The sequence below is a fragment of the Oncorhynchus masou genome, chromosome 27 (genome assembly GCF_036934945.1).
Source record: "Oncorhynchus masou masou isolate Uvic2021 chromosome 27, UVic_Omas_1.1, whole genome shotgun sequence".
In the NCBI taxonomy this organism is placed as follows: Eukaryota; Metazoa; Chordata; class Actinopteri; order Salmoniformes; family Salmonidae; genus Oncorhynchus; species Oncorhynchus masou.
Window position 1 is genome coordinate 37,976,478 of NC_088238.1, and position 24,835 is coordinate 38,001,312.

The 24,835-nt window shown below is 42.8% G+C and overlaps 2 protein-coding genes across 6 annotated transcripts in view; both read right to left on the reverse strand.

Moving 5' to 3' along the window:
* Window positions 1-97: 97 nt before the first annotated feature.
* Window positions 98-9,308, reverse strand: zgc:92429 (uncharacterized protein LOC445063 homolog). Its single transcript, XM_064940119.1, has 12 exons — window positions 8,927-9,308; window positions 8,090-8,139; window positions 7,932-7,988; window positions 7,601-7,752; window positions 7,425-7,528; window positions 7,142-7,194; window positions 3,441-3,511; window positions 1,661-1,763; window positions 1,381-1,500; window positions 1,084-1,146; window positions 684-825; window positions 98-396 (listed from the first exon to the last, which is right to left on the reverse strand). Exons 1-12 carry the CDS (start codon window positions 8,988-8,990, stop codon window positions 251-253), a joined length of 1,125 nt encoding a protein of 374 aa, XP_064796191.1. The 5' UTR covers window positions 8,991-9,308; the 3' UTR covers window positions 98-250.
* A 473-nt stretch (window positions 9,309-9,781) lies between these two features.
* The window catches only part of si:ch211-200p22.4 (phosphatidylinositol-binding clathrin assembly protein), a 53,497-nt gene continuing 38,443 nt past the window's right edge, over window positions 9,782-24,835 (reverse strand). For 2 of the 5 annotated variants that reach the window (XM_064940124.1, XM_064940122.1), the window contains exons 11-19: window positions 24,286-24,419; window positions 23,294-23,394; window positions 22,665-22,769; window positions 18,829-18,987; window positions 18,251-18,281; window positions 17,238-17,373; window positions 16,145-16,201; window positions 15,369-15,485; window positions 9,782-15,109 (exon numbers count right to left, since the gene is read on the reverse strand). In XM_064940124.1, the coding sequence (XP_064796196.1) occupies window positions 15,095-15,109; window positions 15,369-15,485; window positions 16,145-16,201; window positions 17,238-17,373; window positions 18,251-18,281; window positions 18,829-18,987; window positions 22,665-22,769; window positions 23,294-23,394; window positions 24,286-24,419 (855 nt within the window). In that variant the 3' untranslated portion in view covers window positions 9,782-15,094. Of the gene's footprint in view, window positions 15,110-15,368; window positions 15,486-16,144; window positions 16,202-17,237; window positions 17,401-18,250; window positions 18,282-18,828; window positions 18,988-22,664; window positions 22,770-23,293; window positions 23,395-24,285; window positions 24,420-24,835 lie in introns of all 5 variants that reach the window. The other 3 variants (XM_064940121.1, XM_064940120.1, XM_064940123.1) reach the window with 2 other exon arrangements.

The window sequence follows — 24,835 nt, forward strand, 5'->3', positions numbered from 1 at the left end:
AACAGGTTGATATTCCTTATTTGTTTCTGTGAATACAGTAGTACAATACATAAAACAAATAAAAATACAATTTCTTCATAAATTAAAAACCAGTAACAATATTAAAGCCATACCATGGCCTTAGAGTACTTTATTGTCCATTTTCCTTAGTCTATCTAACAACACTCAATCTCACAGCCAGTCAGAGCATCCTCTTGACCATTACCGTCTTGACGGACGACAGACATAATCAATAAATCAACTAATCAATTTAGCCTTCTAGCACGGGCATCTCATCCTCTTCTGGAGGATTCTGGATGATCTGCGGTTTCTCCCACTCCTCGTCTGAATCACTGATGTCATCGTCGTCGATGTCCCTGTCCCACTGACTGGGGTCGTCGGCCTCATCGGTGTAACCTGTAACACAGTGAGCAATACTGTGAACCCAGTCGATGTTTTGATTATGGCAGTGTATAGCCTGGCAGAAATTGACGGTGTCTAACCCCCAATGTTAACTTTTATGCCTTTCCCTAACCTTTAACCTAACCTTAATTTAACCATTGTTCCTAAACGTAATCTTAATCCCCTACCTTAATTTATTTTGACCCCAATGCCTAAATGTATTTTGTCATCCTGCCGGTCGAACAAACACTTCCTTTATAATCACAAGATAAAACAACATAAAGGGGGATGTTTATCAGTACCCATGTCCAGATCCTGGGGTTCGGGTTCTGGTTTGAACTTGGGGTCCTCAAGTTTTCCCCAGGCCACAGCATCTGCCTTACGGAGCGACACTTCCACCTTAGACGAAACCATGTTGACCCCACTGTTGGCTACATCCGCTACCTAGAGTAGAGGAGGAAGAGGGATATGAGGTTAGAGTTATGGTGGGGATAGTTGTTGGTTGGTGTTTAGGGGGGAGAGAAAGGCGAAAGACACAGGAAGAGAGAAATAGAAAACAGAAACACAAGCGAGAAAGAAAGAGGAATGTATAATACAAAGAGAGAGGGAAAGAGAGAGGCTGGAAACAATTCAAGAGGTAAAAATAATAATAATAATAATAATAATTTTAAAAAAGAAGACAGGAAAAGCATTGCCCCTCACCCCCCACAGATGGTAGTCCTTATGGAAAATCTTGTTGTCCTCAAACTGGATGTGACAGGTCAGCTACAGGAAGAGAGATAGGGACAGGGCAGTAGAGAGAGAAAGAGAGATGTTAATCATCATTAACAACCTTACTCAAAACACCAGCGGGAAAACAACATATGCAAAAGTCAAAATGCGTGTGTACGTGTTACCACTGTGCGATTGGCTTTGACGGAGGACAGTTGAGGGTTGGCGTTCTTGTATGTCTGTGTTCGTTTTTGTGTGTGTGTGTGTGTGTGTGTAGCCCGTTCTTACCACTGTGCGGTTAGCCTCGACGTAGGACAGTTCAGGGTTGGCGTTCTTGGCATAGATGGTCACGTAGACCTGTGTGGCTGTCTGGTGCCAGTCATGTCTACACGCAACCTTCTTATTGTTCTGCACACACAAACATTCAGAGAGAAAGAGAGAGAAAAGGCAATAGCTCCAGAGTTTACAGTTAACTGTTTACAGCAAAATGTCCAAGTGATTATCTGTTAAAAAAAAAACAGGCACAATTGGCTACAGAACGAAACCCGGACATTAAGAGAATACTGACCACTTTTTGGACCCAGCGATGTTTGCCATTGGTACAACCCTTCTGATCCAGAAAAGCATTAAAGTCTATGGTCTTCACACAGCAACAACCCCAGTACTTATACCTGTAAGGTTAGAATTACAGCACAATTACAGTATTACATTAATATTACATTTCATATGTTTATAATAAAGCAGCATTAAAGTCTATGGTCTTTACACAGCAACAGCTCTAGTACTTATACACGTAGAAGAGTATATAATAGTATTGTATAATACAGGCATGGACACAGTATATTCGGAAAGTATTCAGACCCCTTGACTTTTCCACATTTTTTTACTTTACATTATAAAACTCATTAAACAGTTTTTTTTTTTAAATTCATCAATCCACACGCAATACCCCATAACGACAAAACAAAAATAGGTTTAGATTTTTTTGCAAATGTATTACATTTAAAACGAAAATATCACATTTACGTAAGTATTCAGACACTTTACTCAGTACTTTGTTGAAGCATCTTTGGCAACGATTACAGCCTTGAGTCTTCTTGGGTATGACACTACAAGCTTGGCACGCCTGTATTTGGGGAGTTTCTCCCATTCTTCTCTGCAGATCCTCTCAAGCTCTGTCAGGTTGGATAGGGAGAGTTGTAGCACAGCTATTTTCAGGTCTCTCCAGAGATGTTCGATCGGGTTCAAGTCTGGGCTCTGGCTGGGCCACTCAAGGACATTCGAAGACTTGTCCCGAAACCACCCCTGCGTTGTCTTGGCTGTGTGCTTAGGGTTGTTGTCTTGTTGGAAGGTGAACCGTCACCCCAGTCTGAGATCCTGAGCGCTCTGGAGCAGGTTTCCATCAAGGATCTCTATATACATCTTTCCCTCGATCCTGAGTAGTTTCCCAGTTCTTAACATCCCCACAGCATGATGCTGCCACCAACATGCTTTACCGTAGGGATGATGCCAGGTTTCCTCTAGACGTGACGCTTGGTATTCAGGCCAAAGAGTTCAATCTTGGTTTCATCAGACCAGAGAATCTTGTTTCTCATGGTCTGAGAGTTCTTTAGGTGCCTTTTGGCCACTCTACCATAAAGGCCAGATTAATGGAGTGCTGCAGGCATGATTGTCCTTCTGGAAGGTTCTCCCATTTCAACAGAGGAACTCTGGAGCTCTGTCAGAGTGATCTTTGGGTTCTTGGTCACCTCACCTCCCCAGATTGCTCAGTTTGGCCGGGCGACCAGCTCTAGTATGAGTCTTGGTGGTTCCAAACATCTTCCATTTAAGAATGATGGAGGCCACTGTGTTCTTGGGGACCTTCAATGCTGCAGAAATGTTTTGGTACCCTTCCACAGAGCTGTGCCACGACACAATTCTGTCTCTGAGTTCTACGGACAATTCCATCGACCTAATGGCTTGGTTTTTGCTCTGGCATGCACTGTCAACTGTGGGACCTTATATAGACAGGTGTGTTCCTTTCCAAATCATGTCCAATCAATTGAATTTACCACAGGTGAACTCCAATCAAAATGTAGAAACATCTCAAGGATGATCTATGAAACAAGTTGTACCTGAGCTCAATTTTGAGTCTCATAGCAAAGGATCTGAACATCTTTAAATTGTAATATATTTGCGAACATTTCGAAAAACCTGTTTTCGCTTTGTCATTATGGGGTATTGTGTGTAGATGGATTAGGAAAAAATATTTATTTCATCCATTTTAAAATAAGGCCGCTACAAAATGTGGAGGTGGGGTATGAATATTTTTAGATTGAGCTGTAAGTATAATACAGTCCTCGTCTTACCCCTCGTGGAAGACAGGTGCTCCAGGGTGGTGTGTACAGGTCTCTCCGTTGGTCTCTGGGCCCTGGTATTGCTGTCAACAACAACAAACAACAATCATCTACTGAATTCTCCTCTCAGGTAGGGGGATAACTAACATGCTAACAACAATTTTAAGATGACAACATTTTTCTAATGAGAAAGCTGGGACATTGAGGTTTCTGCATTGTGATGCATTTACATGATACTACAACATTATATGGCAGCCATGTTAGCTACCTATTAACATTTAAATAATGATATGCAACTGAACGTCTAGAATTGGAACGATATTCAACATTCGTAAAATCAACCCAACTCTCTAGAATATAAGGCTCTGGAAAAAACTGTTGAATTACGGGAAAGAGTTAACACTGTCTAAGACTGGCTGTTACCCTAACATCAGCAGAATGCAACAGATTCGTTATCAAAGACAAGAGTTACTGCACATCACGTTTTACTCCCTTCTCTGTGAAACACACACTAACATACAGTGCCTTGCGAAAGTATTCGGCCCCCTTGAACTTTGCGACCTTTTGCCACATTTCAGGCTTCAAACAAAGATATAAAACTGTATTTTTTTGTGAAGAATCAACAACAAGTGGGACACAATCATGAAGTGGAACAACATTTATTGGATATTTCAAACTTTTTTAACAAATCAAAAACGGAAAAATTGGGCGTGCAAAATTATTCAGCCCCTTTACTTTCAGTGCAGCAAACTTTCTCCAGAAGTTCAGCGAGGATCTCTGAATGATCCAATGTTGACCTAAATGACTAATGATGATAAATACAATCCACCTGTGTGTAATCAAGTCTCCGTATAAATGCACCTGCACTGTGATAGTCTCAGAGGTCCGTTAAAAGTGCAGAGAGCATCATGAAGAAAAAGGAATACACCAGGCCCTCTCCTATTCTCGCTATACACCAAGTCACTTGGCTCTGTCATAACCTCACATGGTCTCTCCTATCATTGCTATGCAGACGACACACAATTAATCTTCTCCTTTCCCCCTTCTGATGACCAGGTGGCGAATCGCATCTCTGCATGTCTGGCAGACATATCAGTGTGGATGACGGATCACCACCTCAAGCTGAACCTCGGCAAGACGGAGCTGCTCTTCCTCCCGGGGAAGGACTGCCCGTTCCATGATCTCGCCATCACGGTTGACAACTCCATTGTGTCCTCCTCCCAGAGCGCTAAGAACCTTGGCGTGATCCTGGACAACACCCTGTCGTTCTCAACTAACATCAAGGCGGTGGCCCGTTCCTGTAGGTTCATGCTCTACAACATCCGCAGAGTACGACCCTGCCTCACACAGGAAGCGGCGCAAGTCCTAATCCAGGCACTTGTCATCTCCCGTCTGGATTACTGCAACTCGCTGTTGGCTGGGCTCCCTGCCTGTGCCATTAAACCCCTACAACTCATCCAGAACGCCGCAGCCCGTCTGGTGTTCAACCTTCCCAAGTTCTCTCACGTCACCCCGCTCCTCCGCTCTCTCCACTGGCTTCCAGTTGAAGCTCGCATCCGCTACAAGACCATGGTGCTTGCCTACGGAGCTGTGAGGGGAACAGCACCGCAGTACCTCAAGACTCTGATCAGGCCCTACACCCAAACAAGGGCACTGCGTTCATCCACCTCTGGCCTGCTCGCCTCCCTACCACTGAGGAAGTACAGTTCCCGCTCAGCCCAGTCAAAACTGTTCGCTGCTCTGGCCCCCCAATGGTGGAACAAACTCCCTCACGACGCCAGGACAGCGGAGTCAATCACCACCTTCCGGAGACACCTGAAACCCCACCTCTTCAAGGAATACCTAGGATAGGATAAAGTAATCCTTCTCACCCCCCCCTTAAATGATTTAGATGCACTATTGTAAAGTGGCTGTTCCACTGGATGTCAGAAGGTGAATTCACCAATTTGTAAGTCGCTCTGGATAAGAGCATCTGCTAAATGACTTAAATGTAATGTAAATGTACCAGGCAGGTCCGAGATACTGTTGTGAAGAAGTTTAAAGCCGGATTTGGATACAAAAAGATTTCCCAAGCTTTAAACATCCCAAGGAGCACTGTGCAAGCGATAATATTGAAATGGAAGGAATATCAGACGACTGCAAATCTACCAAGACCTGGCCGTCCCTCCAAACTTTCAGCTCATACAAGGAGAAGACTGATCAGAGATGCAGCCAAGAGGCCCATGATCACTCTGGATGAACTGCATATATCTAAAGCTGAGGTGGGAGACTCTGTCCATAGGACAACAATCAGTCGTATATTGCACAAATCTGGCCTTTATGGAAGAGTGGCAAGAAGAAAGCCATTTCTTAAAGATATCCATAAAAAGTGTTGTTTAAAGTTTGCCACAAGCCACCTGAGAGACACACCAAACATGTGGAAGAAGGTGCTCTGGTCAGATGAAACCAAAGTTGAACTTTTTGGCAACAATGCAAAACGTTATGTTTGGTGTAAAAGCAACACCGCTCATCACCCTGAACACACCATACCCACTGTCAAACATGGTGGTGGCAGCATCATGGTTTGGGCCTGCTTTTCTTCAGCAGGGACAGGGAAGATGGTTAAAATTGATGGAGATGGATGGAGCCAAATACAGGACCATTCTGGAAGAAAACCTGATGGAATCTGCAAAAGACCTGAGACTGGGACGGAGATTTGTCTTCCAACAAGACAATGATCCAAAACATAAAGCAAAATCTACAATGGAATGGTTCAAAAATAAACATATCCAGGTGTTAGAATGGCCAAGTCAAATTCCAGACCTGAATCCAATCGAGAATCTGTGGAAAGAACTGAAAACTGCTGTTCACAAATGCTCTCCATCCAACCTCACTGAGCTCGAGCTGTTTTGCAAGGAGGAATGGGAAAAAATGTCAGTCTCTCGATGTGCAAAACTGATAGAGACATACCCCAAGCGACTTACAGCTGTAATCGCAGCAAAAGGTGGTGCTAAAAATTATTAACTTAAGGTGGCTGAATAATTTTGCACGCCCAATTTTTCAGTTTTTGATTTGTTAAAAAAGTTTGAAATATCCAATAAATGTCGTTCCACTTCATGATTGTGTCCCACTTGTTGTTGATTCTTCACAAAAAAATACAGTTTTATATCTTTATTGTTTGAAGCCTGAAATGTGGCAAAAGATCGCAAAGTTCAAGGGGGCCGAATACTTTCGCAAGGCACTGTACATACACACGAGCGCATGCACACACACACAGAAACACGCATACACAGACACACAAAAGAGACACATGGCCTCCCGGGTTCGATCCCGGACTGTGTTGCAGCCAGACGTGACCGGGAGACCCATGAGGCGGCTCACAATTGGCCCAGTGTGGTCCGGGTTAGGGGAGGGTTTGGTCGGCTGGGATGTCCTTGTCCCATCGCTTTCTAGCGACTCCTTGTGGCGGCCAGGCGCATGCATGCTGACTTCGGTTGCTAGCTGCAGTGTTTCCTGGTGCGGCTAGCTTCCGGGTTAAGCAAGCAGCGTGTCAAGAAGCAGTGAGGCTTGGGCGGGGTCATGTTTCAGAGGACGCATGGCTCTCGACCTTCGCCTCTCCTGAGTCCGTAGGAGTTGCAACGATAGGACAAGACTAACTACCAATTGCATAATCACGAAATCGGGGAGAAAAAATAAAATAAAAGCACTAATAAAAAATGAATAGAAATTCCTACTGTTTTGCATCCTGTGTTCTTGCATCGTGTTCCCTGCATGACAACTGCAGTCTCTGTGAGTGCGAGAGAGAGAGAAATAAAGAGAGGAATGGTCAGAAGGACAGGGGAGGTTATACTACCTAAGTAGTTTCAAAATAATATATTTCAGAGAAGTATTGGTATTAGTCAACAGAAGCATTGAAATGCACTGCTATTATATAGAAACCACCAACAATTTGAACAACAAGGGGATTCCAAACAGAGAAGGTATGGGAGGGATACACACACACACACACACACACACCTTTCTTTTTTAGTTCTGCCTTGCTGCTGATTTCCATCTTCTCCAGAACCTGAGTCAGAGAGGCGGACACCTTCAGCTTCAGTTTGGTCTTATCCTCATCTGAACTGTAAAGGACAATAAATACATAATTTAAATAAATAAACACCTAATCAGCCATCTGAGCAAGCTGACCCTACCTGGGTCTCTCTTTCTGCAGTGCCTCAGCTGATTTGGGCCCCTGGTAAATTATCTCCTCTCTGTTGTTTCTCACACCGTTCTTGTCTGATGTCACTGTCGGCTGCATGGGCTCCTGGGGCTTTTCGTTACTATGACGCCCCTGGGTGCAGCCCTACAATAGAAAAATCCAATAGAAAAGTAATGTCAGGATACTGCGTACAGAGTACCCTGACAGCGAACTACTGCATATACTTGATAAGTACTGTTCCCTGAGCTAATGCCTATATGCTTCAGCTCAGTGGGTTAAAACAGTATTGAGTTCAAACCCAGTTGGTCCCAGATGGTCCTTACCTTGATAGAAAGGAATTCAGAGAAGTCTGTGGTTCTCTTCCTACAACAAGACCAACCCTGGACACACACGCATTGTTTATCAATTTGATCAAGTACTGTGAGGATAGATGAGAATCAATAAATATGAAACTAAGTTTCTCAAATGTTTATGTATATACCTTCAGAGCATCGTGGAAGATGGGAACACCTGGATGATAAAGACAGGCATCTAGAGGGCGAGAAACAACAAAGGGCACTTGTTGGCACTGGCATTTGTCAGACACAAACGTTGTAACTTGTCACAGACAAGCAGGCACACACACACAATCAGCAGGGTCTCCCAGACAGCTGTCAAAGTTCTGGTCATAAGAGGGAGGGGGTTGGGCCCATATAAGGCATTAACTAACCTAACAGTTGCTATGAAGAGACCTCTACTCGGTGACCTAAAGACGTATAAAGTTATGTCGGCGCATGCTTTCACTCAGTGTGTCTCTCATTTGCACATCTGTCACACAAGCACAGCAATTGCACACACATGCCTACAATACAATCTCTCAAGCCAGAATCCCTCCATGATATGCCAATGTGTGGATGACTATGCCAGTTTTCTGGACCCAAAGATGCTTAACTGAAAATGTGTTTCAGTCTATTAGTATGGGATCAATCTTCATCTGCGAAACTGGCCCTTTCAGTTCTGCTAAAAACACCTGTCAATTCCCACCTATGTCCCAAAGGGGTCTGTCAGACTGCCATAGTCTATGCTATTACACATGAACTATTACCATAACACACATTATCCACTCTACATTTGTCCATTCAAAAACAGTATTAGTCTACAACACACTGAAAATTCAAATACCTTGCAATATTAGCAACATGCATTTAATCCAAATAATATTATTAATTACTAATAAACTGTCATTGTCTACAGTGCATGCAATCCAACCTGTGTACCATCGCAGTATAACAGTGACTAACAAACCGTGTGTTTGAGTTAAAGTAGCAAGTGGTTTTACCATCTTTGTTCTTGTCAGCATCAAACTTCTCTCCACAGCCTTTGTTGTAGCAAAGAAGAGCCATACTGGCCTAGTATTTAGTTTGTCCTCTCGTAACTCTTCTACCTAACTTCTCCTTTCGCTAACCCGCTCTTCTTTTTCCTCTTCGAGGGGCTTCAAAACTTTAATCCCACACAGTCTTCCAGAACTTTCTCCCGGATAGAAGAGAAGCGAGGGAATGAGAGAAAGAACGAGAGAGATCTAGGGGGACTGAGAAAGGAAAGAGAGGGGGTCTCTGCTTGGCCTGGCTGAATGAATTTTAAAAATAGCCACCAGTCATCGCCTCTCCCTCTTCAGCTGTCAGTCCTTATCTAGTAGTGGCTTGGCATTCCTCTCTCCTGTCCGTCTGTCTGCCTGCCTGTGTGTGTACTGCACTAAGCACACGTGTAGGTGTGTCCTGGCATGGAAGTTGGGGCTAAGAAAGGGTCTCCCAAAGGAGTGCACATTTTGGTTTTTGTCCTAGCACTACACAGTTGATTCAAATATATCATCAAGCTTTGATTATTTGAATCTGCTGTGTTCGCGCAAAAAAACAAAAACATGCACCTTTTGGGGTCCCGAGGACCAAGTTTGGGAAACGCTCGGCAAAACCTGTCAGAATAAGCCGCTTATCATGTTGCAAACCGTATACTCTAACTGGTCCCATGTGGCCCAGTTGTAAGAGAATGGTGCTTGCAACGCAAGGGTTGTGGGTTCCAGTCACTTTGAATAAGAGCATCTACAAAAATGTAAGTGGAGATTGTTTTAAGCAGCAAGCCTTACTCAGTGCAGACACCCCACACTACAAAAAAAAAGATCATTAAAATCACCAAACGCTTTAGGAATGGAAAATGACTTTATTTCTTCCAAAAAAAGATGATCAAAATAAACACAGTAAGAAAAATAAAAGCCAATGATTTTTGTATTTCTGTAACGTTCGTTTTGTATTATTTCCATGCTTAATAAAATCCTAATATTTCTGCAGAAATAAATATAAATGTACAAAGAGGGGGAAGAACAAGAATAATAATCAGAGACAAAGGTGTGATTCTCTGAATAATTTGGCATCCTTGACAATCAATGACATCCATTGACGATCCATTGGCAACCTGTAGATATGCAGCCAATCCCCTTCTTCATACGTTTAATCACCCCTTGGGTATTATTATATATCTATATACTATATACTAATGCAAATATCAAATAGCTCTCATGTTCAGAAAAATAATAATACAAAGACAAAAATAACATTATGGCTGATGTGTGTATGGATGTGTCCCAAATAACACCATGGCTGCGTTTACACAGGGAGCCAAATTCAATAATTTCTCTTTGACCAGTCAGATCAGCTCTTTTACCAATAATTGGGCAAAAGATCAGAATTGTGCTGCCTGTGTAAACGCAGCCCATATTCCCTGTATAGTACAATACAGGGATTGTGATGTATGTGTGTGTGTATGTGTTTGCATGTTTCTATTTACATAGTTATCACCAGTTCAGCTATCAGAAGGGTAGTTTCCAAAAAAACATGTAGGGAAAAAATGTGCACATGATCATTGAACAAACACTGACTGAAAATGACCAAATGTATCAGTTTATAACGGATAAACTGATTAATTTTATGGAGAGATTTATCCGTTTATAACCCCAAAAAGCCATTCCTCTTTTTCCCTGTTCCTTTATCATTTCAGGTTGATGACATCTTCAATTACTGTGTTACTATAGGGACTCGCCACTAGAGGGTACTACACTTTCAGATATGATCAGAAAGACATTTCAATAAAGGGAAAAAGTTACGTGGCATCTTTGGAAAATGAAAAGGGTTTGGCTACACCCCCAGACCACCTCCTCCAATGCGTTGAGGACAGAGGACGCAATGAGCCAAGGAAAGACTATTGAGATTCACCCTAGAGCTATGGTTAGGGGTGTCTGTCCTTGCGGCATGTAATCAGAAATGCAACCATGACAATCCGGAACCCGGAGTTTTAACAGACAGTAAATCAGATCATGCTTTTAAGGGGAGCTGTAGAAAGAACACATCATCACGACCATGCACAGGGGAAGAAAAGCCTACCATAAACAGACCGTCAGCGTGATTTGACATTGTTGGCATTCGCTCTGGGAGCTAACGCTCTTCAAGTCTTAGAAGACGAGAGAAAAAGACAAGATTATTGAGACGCACCCCCTAAGATTATAATAGGACAATCAACATTGTAGTCTCCACACTGTCTCTCTCCCCCTCTGCTATTCTTCCACTATTTTGAAACCAGTTCAAAGACACACAAAACACAGGCAGGCCGGGTACCATGCAGAACAACAATCTAGTTTAAAAATGACTCAAAAAGAGAGAAATGAAACTACTGAAGAACCAGAGAACACAAGACATGATAAATTCCAGAGAAAAAGCTGTGCTCATCAACTTCAGTGCCAAACAAGGATTGTGTGCCAAATGGCATTATTCCCCATATAGTACACTACTTTTGACCAGAGGCCTACATAGGGAATAGGGTGCCATTGGGATACAAATACAGTTGTCTCTAGACACTGATCTAAGGTCAGTTTTGCATTTCTCCCCCAAGGGTTTGCTGATCCTAGATCTGTCTCTTAGAGCAACTTCTACCCAGAGCTTCCTACTCTCCTGAGTAAGGGACTATCACAGTATGAGGAGCCCAGAGAAGGGTTTGTGTTTAATATATATCCACATAGTAAGGTTGAAATAATAGTGTGATTTTGTTTAAATGATAATGCCATTTTAGTGTTAGATATGTTTGAAAAAACAGTCAAATTTCAGCCTGTTTTGGTGGAATGGCGTTTTGGCGACGTCACCAGGCGGTAAATTTAATAGACCAATAAGAGCGTTCCAAACCTACAGCTAGCATTCCCCTCCCCACTCAGACAATCTTAAAATTCTTGCTTGAGAAACTGATATCTTAGCTTATTTTTGACCATTTTAATTGAAAACAATCAAAAAGGTAGTAATTGTTACCTAGAAAGGATTTGAAATAGAGATTAAAACAGCTGCATTGGACCTTTAACTTCCAAACGACCACCACTGGTTCTCAACCCCCGTTTACACAGGTACTACTATAGCGAGGCAATCCTTCCTACAGACAAAGACTAGTGCCACCAGAACCCTCAAATACTTCAAGACTACAGACTTAATTCATCATTGAGAGTATACATCCCCCTTAGACATTGTGGATAGTTCGGTTTCACCGACAAGACATAAATGCATATGATCCAATCAGAGACAGTTTAAGTTTAAAGATGGCGTACACGCCCACTCACAGCATGATTAAGTGAAGGCCTATGACAGAGTCCAGTGAAGAAACAGGAAGTTATAAGACAAAGGGGATTGTAATGTATCATCTACAAAAGCAGAAGCAAGAAGAATCTAGAGCTATACATACTGGACAGTGTAGACTAATAGGAGATTCTATCTAAATATAGTTCTACTAGACAATGAAACAAGGTCAGAAGGGGAATGAATCTAAAGTGATCCTGGAGACAATTCTTTAAATATATCTAATAGACCAGGGGTGTCAAATTCATTCCATGGAGGGCCGAGTGTCTGCAGGTTTTTTTTTTTCCTCCTTTCAATTAAGACCTAGACAACCAGGCGAAGGGAGTTACTAATTTGTGACTTTAAATCATCAATCAAGTACAAGGGTGGAGCGAATGAGTTTGACTAATAAACTTGACAGAAAAGAAAAACCAAGAGAAGATAAAGCTATACATGCTAGACAGTGACAGAGGCTAAGAGGGGAAATTAGAGCTAGGTCTCCTAGACAGTGACGATCCACCAAGATAATCTTGACGTCAATGACAATTGGCAAGTCACCAAGAGGTGAATATAGAGCTATGCGCACTAGACCGAAGAGCAGCAAAGATGCTAAGATAGTGTTCTAGAGCGCTAGGTCTACTAGAAAGTGAAAAGGATCAGTTAAGATGCTCCACAGTACTCAACTCACTAGTGATGTGGACCGAGACAAGGGGAAGGGTTTGTCTTAGGGATCTGCATGTGCATTCAAAACACAAGCACTCCGCTGCACCTGCAAATCTGTGTACATGAGCAATACACTTTGATTTGATCCATTCATTTATCACCAACTCTCCTTTCTTTCAGGTTCTGAATGTGGTCATATCAGTGAAACACTTCAGCTTGTTCATCAAAAAAATAATGATATATAACATAACTAGGGGGCATAACTCACTATTGGCTTCAGCGTCAAGATATAGGAAGTAAACAGAAAACAGTCCTCAATGAGAAACTCATGGCATATGTAACAAACCAATGTGTTATTAAAGGGGAATTAGACAGCGAAAAGTATGGCAACTGTGACCCTATACCTGTTTTGACCTTTGGCACCAACAGTTCAGTTACATTGACATCTTTTATAAAGCCTATGGGACCAAGAGTATGCTCAAACCAGTATTGTCCATTTCAACTCCATGTCCCCCAAATATTTAACAATAAAGTAACCCTTGGCAATTAAGTTTCATTCAGCGCTAACCCGTACCAAACTTATTGGCACATATATTTGTTCAAAATAAAAACATGAAACCGTTCTGTTGAGTCATCAACAGTTTGACAATATCCTTCCTTTGACACAAAGTTACTTTGACATCCTTTCATTTGACCCATCTTGACAGTTGGGAAGAAAATGACTGCATATGGCTTTAGCAACAATAGGACACCATCGAGAGCAATGGACATTATGATAGAGGAAACAAATTGTGACATCAACCGTCAGAATGATCCTATTCTGAAATCAAACATTGTTTCCGCAGGATGGATGTGTGTGTGTCTACATGTTAATGCGCGTGTGTGTGTGTGTGTGTGTAACATGCTTTTGTGTGTGTAATTTAGTGTGCGTGCGAATCCGTCAACATTTAAGGACACACTGGGGATGAAGAAGAAACTGTTTTTACAAGAGACACAAATGAAGTAGAGAGGGATTAAAAACACTTTACAACAGTTCTCCAGTGGCTCTCCATGGACAAATAAACATAAGAAGAGGTTGAGGGTTAGGCTGGTGGTAGGATGGTGGTTGTGAGGATGAGTGTAGAGGGCTATCCTTAATGTTTATACTCCGTCTGATTGCATGTGGTAAAGGCTTCTCCATGTCTGAAACAGCTCCCTTGGGTAACATACACGCCGTAAGTGCTTTTCTTCGCTACCTAACAGTCAAGGATGGCAAGCGAGCAGGGACAAACGGTACTGTGTGACTTTGGTTCCACCGGTTTGATCGATATCAGTAACGGTGAGAAAGTTGGAGAATTAAAATAAAGATTTCTAGAAACCGCTCCAATTGGTGACCTGTCGCCTAAGAAAGAAGGTAGAGACCAGCTCACAAATAAATGGTTTATTAACAGCTTGCGCGCAAACACACGTGCTTCGAGATAGAAAAACTGAATCCAAACACCTACGTCTTCCTACCTGTGTGGATGCAACCAAAGAGAGTGGATGCAACTTTAACCTACAGATCTTTTTCAATCCAAACCTGTCTTTTCTGCCTATGGCTAGATCCCCTCTTCTCCATCTCTCTTTTACTCTGTGACAAATTGCTCAATATCAGCTTATTAGCAACATAAATACAGTCCCAGTAACCGTAACAGGGCCTAGACTACCCATGTACACCAACGACCAGAGAACGTAACAGAAGACAAACTAACCCAACAAAGAGACTTCATAATGTATACACTGGTCCTAAGTGCAATAAATTTAAGACCTCTAACCCCTGACCCCTTCACTCTGTCGACTGAAAACGACCTACACATTCAAGTTTTAGGTAGTTTTAAACCCAGTAATGGGCTTTGGGTGTTTATTTTTTTAATATACACTACTTATAATTTTTTTCAGGAGGAGGGCTGTTTCAGACAGAGATGCGCCTTTATTATGACATATCCCCTCCGTGCTCTAGCCTTCCACCCTTCTCATCTCCCGGATTGATCCTCCCTTTCTTTTTCTTCTTTCTTCCTCTCATATTTGGTGTTGGTTGGTTGGTTTTCCTTCTGTCCTTTGTCGGTCTGTCATTCCTTCGTTCATTCATTCATTCATTCATTCATTCATTCGTTCATTTAGTCTTCGGTGGTTCGCTCGGCGTGTGTTTTTGCCATCGCTTTCGGCACTCTGCTCCTCCCATGAGATTACATGAACTGCATCTGAAAGAGAGAGTCGGAAATAAAGACAGACTACAGGGTTTAACACAAAGAAGACTAGTCAAAGAGGAAGTAAAGGTTGGGCAGGCATTTGGGTTGTACCTGAACTATATGGATGGGGCCAATCTGAACTAAATGGTTTGGGGGGGGGGGGTCCTTGTGCTTTAGGGATGGTGACAGAGGTTTGTGGGGTTTAAAGGGGTAATAGGGATGTGGTATTATGGTGTACGGTGGTAGAGCTGTAGAAATGGTGCGTGGTTACCTGGGCTCCAGGCATGGGGGCGAAGGGATTGGTGGGTCTGATTACAGGCTGGTTGTACATCATGGGCTGGGGGGCCATCAACTGTACACTCCCCATCTGACCCATTTGAGGGGGGACCTGAGAGAGGGAGAAACATTTTTCCAGTACTCAAGTAGGTTGTCTCTTTGTTGGTTACACTTTTTTTGACTGCTAGACCACTAATTCTTCTAGGACAATACATCTAGGTTATGTTAAGGGAATTTTTATCAATGATGACTAATTATGTATACATTTCAATCAGGACTGACTAGTCCAAATGCTATTATGTACTGTACATGTATGAATTCTCTCTCTTGCTCCCATTTCCAATTGTATATAATATAGTCAGGAGTTTAGAACAATGCCTTGGTACAAATGAATGAACTATCTCCAGACTGTCTAGAATGCTTATCTACACTGACTGACCTTGGCTTTAGGCGGGGAGGGAAGGCTCGAGAACTATAGGGCCTCTCTACCAGTGTCAAGAAGAGATAGAACATTTAGAAAACGCTGACGTCATTTTCAGTTTATAACCTGTGGTAAAATGTGCATGAAGGGAGTACTCTTGAATTAAACGCTGTTACCTGACTTTTAAGACCGGGGCTCTGTCCATTCTTATAAGATAAGGGTCTTACAAACCCTTAAATGCATTGACAGAGTGTTTAATTTTGATTGGGAAATAAAACAGAGGAATTTAGAATTCCTTCAACAGTTATACACGTGACGTTGAATGTGTCCTGTTGCGTGTGAGCACTGACCATTCCATACATAGGCACTTGCGGCGTCGTCATTGGGAATGTCATAGGAGCTGGAGCCTGTTAGAGAGAAACCTGATTAGCAACTCAAAAATAGTGCAGCGGAGAGGCTAAAAGTGGAGTCTATACAGCGAAGGAGGTACAGGTAATGAAATCACTGATGCTCATGGACACCATCACATTCACAACTACAGATAAACAACATGCGTGGAAGTGAGGTTGTAAAAATCTAATTGACTAGAGCAGTGTTCTTTTAACAAATTAGCCTAGTGCAGTATTTTATCAGTTAAGCACCTAATGAGAACAGTAGCGTGCCTCTCCCTGGTAGAAATAAACACTAGTCTCTAAAGGCAGGTGGCAGTAGGGTGAGGAAATCACTTCAACTACAAGTACAGGGAGGAGGGGAAAAAAACCTCTTATCTTTAAAAACAAAACAACAAGTAGGGGAGGAGTGCAGGAGGGAGGGAGAGAGCGCTCGAAGCTGATACTGACCCGGTGAGTACACTCCCCCTCATGGATTCAAAACAAATGGACTGATGTAAGAAATATGGTGGAAACTTCCTTCAGCCATGCTTGCACCAATCAAATGCTATAAAATGCATGAGTAGTGAGAGTACACTTCACAATGAGTCTACACTTCTGGGTAGAGAATCGTAATAAAGACCAGAAGTTGCTCCAAACAGACTAGATAGGCACTGGGTGAAAAGTAGTACACTCTATAGAGAATAGGCTGCCATTTGGGACATACCCTACTACTTACATAACTGGCATAGAACATCCCATTCTGCATGGCAAGGACGCACAAAGTGCAAGAGAGAGGCAATGAGGAAGGTGAATTAAATGCAGCAGAAACAAGACGAGAGGAATGAGGATGACAACGCAAAGAACAGAAGATAATTACAGCGAAGAGAACGAGACAGAAAGAGACAGAGGGGAGGAAGAGAAGAAGCCAGGGGTTAGTGACAATCATCCATTGGCAAGCTCAGCACTCAGTCTTGACCAGAGCACACACTCAGTCTTGACTAGAGCATATCTATTTTACTGGACATAATCTCAAAACAGGTTACATAATACACAAACACACACTACCACTCACCATGTGTTGTACAGGCATGGGTGCAGGGGCCATAGGAGCAGGGTTCCAGGCCGTGGTGCTAGTCATGGTCTTGCTCTGCCAGTTGTGTCCCCCAGTTAGCTTCTTCTCTCCAGGCTGACTCCACTGCATGTCTGGCCTGAACACCGGAGCACACAACGACAAAATGCACCGTGCAAAAACACCACACTCGTTAATCAACTGTTACCATGGATATTATGCAGGTGTGGACGTGTTTGACTATACGTGTGAAGACTTCTGGTCCCCACAAGAAAAGTAAACAAACAAGATTTGTCCATCTTGGGACATTGTTGGTCCCCACAAGGTCAATGCTATTTCTAAATGGGGTTTAGGGTTAGAATTAGGTTTAGAAGCTAGGGTTAAGGTTTAAGGAAAACAGGATTTTGAATGATACTGAATTGTGTGGTCCCACAAGGTCAGTTATACAAGCCTGCATGCGTTTTTGAAAAGCGTGTTAAAAATAAAATATATTATTACAATATTGTAGCTCGTTCTCTTCACTAGGTCTCAATGTGTCTTGTTACAGGTAAAAATCCTGCAGATTTGAATGATGCGGGCAAGTTATTTCAGTTTACATTTATTTTTCAACAGATTTGAGCAGGACAGAAGCTTTTCATCATTGGCTGGGCTTTGAGTCGGCCCGCCCTCGTACAGTAGAGTGGGATAGCAGTCTGCCATAAAGTCTATCGTCTAGGGAAAACCCTGCAGTCAGTCTGTTCCATTGTTGAAACAACACATTGTTTTGTCATTAAAAACACAAGTATAACTTCCACTCACTAGATACTTATTCAAGACATGAGAAACAAAACTAAAATAAACTTGAAGTAGACTGTTTTGAGCAGGGGCTATCTGAGACTGGAGAACTACAGGATGCCAGCCCACCAAAGCCTTCTATTGTCTAGGGAAAATGCTGAAGTAGTCTGGCACTACATCACTTCCCAACTCCGAGAGACCCACACACGCATGCAGACACACATCACAACCCCTACACTTACTTCTTGGCTGGGGCTCCTCCGAACTGCAGATCTGAGGACGAGAGAGAGAGAGAGGGATGGTGAGACAGAAAGAGGAGAGCAAGAGAACAAGGAAGTGATTATGAGAAAGAAGAGAGCAAAAGCATCAGAGGGTTTGAAAAAAGTGAGTGAGCCTATCTAAAAGACAGTGAGACAGGCAGACAGAACGAGAGAGCCGGCCAGCCCTGGGAGGGGGTAGTGAAGGCTGTTAAACCTACAGTAGACTGAGACCAGTGCCTCCCTACTGGGTTCCTCTCTCTGTGTGTCCTCTCCCTTCCCACCAATGGCTCTCAGGCAAGAGCTCTGGCAGATAGGCCATCCGCTACCATTAGCCTGGTCCAACTGTTTCTATTGACATCTCTACCACTAGCAGACATTCACTAGAGGACAAGACCAAGGGTGAGAGAAGAGGGAGGGAGAAATAGTCACAAGAGAAGTAAGGAGAAAGCACAAAGTGAAAGAAACCAAAACAAATGGAGGATGCAGAGGGGAGAAAGAGGCAGGAACAGACAGATGTGAGGATACAAAAGAACAATGTATGTTGCCTATACAGTACTCACTGCCAACGAGGTTGGCAAGGGACGAGTCAAGGTCATTGGGCAGCAGCTTGCCTCCTGGGTGCCCTGGATGGGGATGACCAGGGTGGTGCAGGCCCATGGGAGGAGCCTGGTTGTGGCTGGGCACTGTGGGCTTCAGCAGGTCCCCTAGAGCGTCAAACCCTGGAGGAAAGATACAGGGAGACTTAGATTTAATTACATTATTCATACACAGAGATTAGACAAACACAAAGCATGGTCAAGTATCACACACAGATGGGATATGAGGTTAAAAGAAAAGCAGCGCACATGCAGGAAAGATTTGACTCAAGCAAGAGGAAAGAGGACTTGGGAGGCAAGATCAGGCTGTGGGATCACAAACCATCTGTTCAGTATCATGACACGTACAGAAAATAAAAAGGATGTGTTCCCTTTTATTTCTACGCTCAGGGCTCAGTAGCTGTGTCCCGTCTATACACCATATTTCTAGGCTGAGCAGCAATATGTGTTGTGCTGGATTTACATTGCCTTCAGAAATAATTCATATCCCTTGAAATAATTTAGTTTTGTTTGCTTTACAGCCTGAACTCAAAATGGATTAAATAGATGTTTTCCCCCCCTCACCCATTTACACATTTAGCCAATAACAAAGTAAAACATGTTTGACATTTTTGCAGTATTCACACCCCTGAGTCAATACTCTGTAGAAGCAACTTTGGCTGCGATTAGAGCCTTGAGTCGTCTTGGGTATGTCTGCATAAGCTCTGCACATCTGGATTTGTGGATTTCCTCCCATTCTTCCTTACAGATTACCTCAAGCTCTGTTAAATTAGATGGGGAGCAATCTAAGTCTTTCCACAGATTTTCAATGGGATTCAAGTCTGGGCTTTGGCTGGGCCACTCAAGGACTTTAGCATTCTTGTTCTGAAGCCATTTCAGCGTTGCTTTGGCTGTATGCTTGGGGTCATTGTCCTGTTGGAAAGTAAATCTTCACCCTAGTCTAAGGTCATAAGCACTCTGAAGCAGGTTCTTATCAAAGACTTGGCTATATTTGGTTCCATTCATTGTTCTCTTGATCCATACTAGTCTCTGCCACCGAAAAGCATCCCCATAGCATGATGCTGACACCACCATGCTTCACGGTAGGGATGGTGTTAAACATAGCACTTTGTATTCAGGCCAAAGAGTTCCATTTTTGTATCATCATCATCAGACCACAGACTCTTTTGCCACTCCAGTCTTTCACGTGCCTTTTTGCAAACTCCAGGCGTGCCGTCATGTGCCTTTTTCTCAGGGGTGACTTCTGTCTGGCCACTCTCCCATAAAGCCCAGATTGGTGAAGTGCTGTAGAGACTGTTGTCCTTCTGGCAGGTTCTCCCATCTAAGCCAAGGAACTCTGTAGTTCTGTCAGAGAGGTCATGGGTTCTTGGTCACCTCCCTGACCAAGGTTGTTCTTGCCTGGTTGTTCAGTTTGTGCCTAGAGGCTGTCCGACCAGCCTGGGTAGTTCTGTATTTTACCCCATTCCCCAATGCTCGTGGAAGCTTTTAACATTCAAGAAATTGTTTTAAACCCTTCCTCAGATATATGCCTCATCACAATTCTCACCCAGAGCTCTACGGATAGTTACCTGAAATTCATGGTATAGTTTCTGCTCTGACATGCACTGTCAACTGTGGGACCTTATACAGGTGCTTCCTTCAAAATCCAAACAATTTAATTGGCCACAGGTGGACTCCAATGATGTTGTAGTGACATCTCAAGGATGATTAAAGGTAATTGGAGGCATCTGAGCTCAATTTCGAGTGTCATAGCAAAGGGGTGTGAATAATTAAATATTTCTTTTAATACGTTTGCAAAACATTTGTGGGGTATTGTGTGTAGATGGATTAGAAAATATATTTAATCTATTTTGAATTCAGTCTGTAACAACAATGTGGAATAAGTCATCGGGTATGAATACTTCCTGAAGGCACTGTAGTTCCTTGTGGCTGATATGTTGTGGAGTCATTATGCTGACGGATTATATTAATTCCATATCTAGACTAAAACAGTCTACTCCTTCAGTTTCTAGTCAGCCTCAGTAGCAGAATTATGAGAAATGGGTATTTGTTCCATTCCTTCCATTTCTAGGCTCAGCAGCAGTAGCTATATTTGTGTTATGATGGATTTATGTGCTTGTGGTGTCATGTTGTTGAGTCATTACACTTATTAAGGCTGTACTGTAGGCTAACCGGTGCATGTGTGGTATACTACTCTATTACTGTACAGGGCTGATTGGTCTGGTTACACTGCATGGCTCCATCCCAAATGGCACACTATTCCTTATATAGCACACTACTTTTGACCAAGTCCCACAAGGCTGCCATTTGGGATGCAGTAATGGAGTATTTCACTGTGCAAACATTACATTAGTACCACAATGGTCTGTCAACAGTCATTCTAAAAATGGGAACACATTGCCCTCAACTAGGAGAGAGGTAGGAAAAGGGATGGTGGAGGGAGGGAGGGAGGAACAGAGAAGGGAGAGAGGAAAGAGACAAATAGGGGCAGAGTGTGTGACAGAAGAGGAAGACCGATCGAAGGAGGGCAAGACAAAGTAGCGTGGGGGAGAAAAAAGACAGGGAGCACAACAGAGCTGCACAGACAGCTGCCACCTTCCATCACTCCTTATCCTCCCATTACAGAAAAAAAAGTGAGGAAGCAAAAACAAAAAAAAGGACAAATAATATTTGTCTAAGAAGCGATGTCTAGCTTCTGGACATTGTACTGACATAGCTATGCATCCCAAATGTAACTCTATTCCCTATGTAGGGCACTACTTTTGACCTGAGCCCATGCTACCATAGTGCACTACTTTTGACCAGAGCCCAATGGGGAATAGGGTGCCATCTGGCCATAGGCCACATTCATGAAGTAAGAACTTCCTGCTTTGCAAGCAGGAAACAGAAGGGAAGGATCAGAGACAACTAGCAAACGGAGGAAGGGAGAGCAAAGGAAAGAATCAGAAAAATAGCCCACTCACCATAACATACAGATCAGAGGGCAGGAAAGAAAGAAAAATCTAGTTTTCCCAAGAAACAGGAGTTAACTATTAAGCTAATTGTTTGGAATAGCTGAGAATGGAGGGAGTAGAGGACAGATGAGGGAAAGAGATGGAGGAGAACAGATGGAAAGGTACCACCTCAGTGCCTCCAAAGAGATGGATTGTCTGTGTAGAGTGTGGGACTGTGTGGACGACAATAAATGGATGAGTGACAGGCGATTAGGAACGGACTGCGATGACAAGCCACGCACACAGAGTGAGAAAGAGATGAGTTACAAACAGATGGAATGGAGTGAGATCACCACCAGGAAACTCCTACTGAAGGCTTTAAAAACACACAAATGGAAACTGTGGTAGCAGAAACCCCAGGCCTAAAGGATTAGCTGGCCCATAGCAAAACCCAACCAGAAATCTAAACCAGAGCCTGTATCCATAAAGCATCTCAGAGTAAGATTGCTGATATTGTATATGTCCATATAATTGTGTTCATTAGGATCTAAAAAGGAAAAACTGATCCTAGATCAGTACACCTACTCTAAGACGATTTGTGGATACAGGCCCAAGCCTGAAAAGGTTCATTTACTTAGCGGGCCATTAGCAAAACCAAATCAGAGATATGACCCAGCATTAAAAGTAATTGATTATAGTTGTTATAGGGGAGCAGTAAGCTAAGCCAGAGGTTGTTTAGTAAGTTTATTTAGGGTTGTCTGTGTCTGAAATGGCACCCTATATAGTGCCCTATGGGCCCTGGTGAAAAGTAGTGTACTATAAAGGAAATAGGTTGCGATTTGGGACATAACCGTTGTGTCTCTTTACCATCGGTGACAGGCTGTACGTCGTAATTGGCCTGTCTTCTAGCCCCGCCCCCGAAAACAGCGTCAAAATCTACACTCATGGAGGACTCAGCTGTCTCAGCAGCACCTAGGGGACAAAGGTCATAAAGGCTACATATTACTATTGTAAAGTTTCTATTCAACTTCTGGGTTGGTTGGTTGGTATCGGTGTCGAACCACATATTCTTTAAATTAATGTTTATTGGACAAAATGTTAAACACAATATTTCAGCCGTGTCGGTGCTTCTAGTGGATGAGAAAGTCATGGCTGAATGGATGGACGATAAGTGGATGAAACAAGTGAATTAACTGATGGATGAACAAACACATGAATGACTGAAGACATGAAGATAACGCAGAGACACGTGAGCATGAATTTGTACAGTTGAAAAGCCACCTGACTTTAAAGACAGAGGCTTGTCAGAACACACGTGTTAAGTGAAACTTGTGTCGTGTGTGTGTGACATAATACACAGCTAATCAACACTATACATCTCTGCCCCGGATCTGAACCTGAAGTTCAGGAGGTTAAGTAGATGTGAATGAATGTGTATGTGAATTTCCATGTGTATATTGCATGCACGTGTGTGTCCAAATGTGTGTGTGACCTACCTCCCCAGGCACTGGTGGCTGTAGAGATCGAGGGAGTGCTCTGGACAGCAGGTAGGAAGGCTGGCTGCAGGTCAAATAGATCACTACTGAGGTTGGGCATGCTAGAGAGAGAGAGAAATAAGAGGAGACAGGGAAGAGGGAAAGAAAATCAATGAGTAAATAAATGTGATTCATATTGCCCCTATATGCCCAAACTATCAACAACTGAAGGGTTAGTTCAGGTGAAATCTATATATTTCGGTGGAATTCACCATACATTGAGTTGTGAATTAAGGCCCAGTGACAGAATGCACAATAATCAATGTTATGCCACAGATAGGAGTTAGCATCATCAAAATTCATGAATGTAAACAACCAAACCAATGTTCGCAAGCTGTAACCGGCTCAAAAATACTTCAATACCAAGTTCGGTAGTTGGTGGAGTTCACAATTTTCTAACATACATACTGCTGAAATAGTCGCAGGATTTGTGAGGCTACATTTCCTCGTGTAGTCTCTCTGTTTCTGTTTGCTGTAACATGGACAATAAAGTTGTATATACCATTGGGAACTCACAGGTGGCTTGATGGCACTATCAGAGCAATGGAATATACAGATATTCAGCATTCAAATATTACTAGAAAAGTAACATTCTTGCGGGGAAGAACATGGACAGGTTCTTTGTGAGTATCGACGCTACGTGTTTTTGAGGCAGTTTTGCTAACATCGGTACGCCTGTTTACATTAATGAATTTTGACAATGCTAATATGGTAACTTCTGGCTTGAGAAACAACTCAAGGTAAAGGTAATTCCACTGAAATATAGATTGCCTCAACAATCCCTTTAAGTCAACAAAACAAACTGATACCAACCTTTGAACCCCCCCCCCCCAAAAAAAAAAATCAGAGAGAATCTATAATCAAAATAAACCTGAATAGAATAATTGAATCATACCTTTATAACACTAGATAACCTCCTACGACCTGTAGTAACCATGTTATAACAGTAGTACCTGTTGGTGGAGGGTGCACTGAATAGCTCCATGCCTTGATTGGTGTTGTGGTGGTTGTTGTTGACACTGCCCATAGACTGTGTACTGGGGGAGGCAGATGGAGTGGACATGCCAATCTCCTTCAGACGCTGGTCCTGGAGAAACACAGAAAAACACTCAAACAGTTACCAAACAAAGTTGGGTACGACTGAGGGATTCATGCTCGACACAGACTGAGCAGCGTCAGACTGAGCAGGCTCCAAATCAGTCTTGGGGCGCTGCGCAGTGGTGGCCTGCAGCGTTTGTTCCAGGTTCGTTGTTTAAACTCGTCCGTTTTTGTTGCTTTGCTTTTAGTAGTTTAATAGTGTTTTATGTTGCATCGGATTACTGATTAACCTACGGTAGAGGGACATGAAGTGCTTACAGTGGATAATTATCCTACTTGGATGACTTTTGCTGGTACCTGAAACAGCACGCGAATATACGAAAAAGTCGCCGGCACCACACATCCGCTACTGCAGAAACTAAATCTTTTACAATGTAATAACTCACGTTCGGGAGAACCGATCAA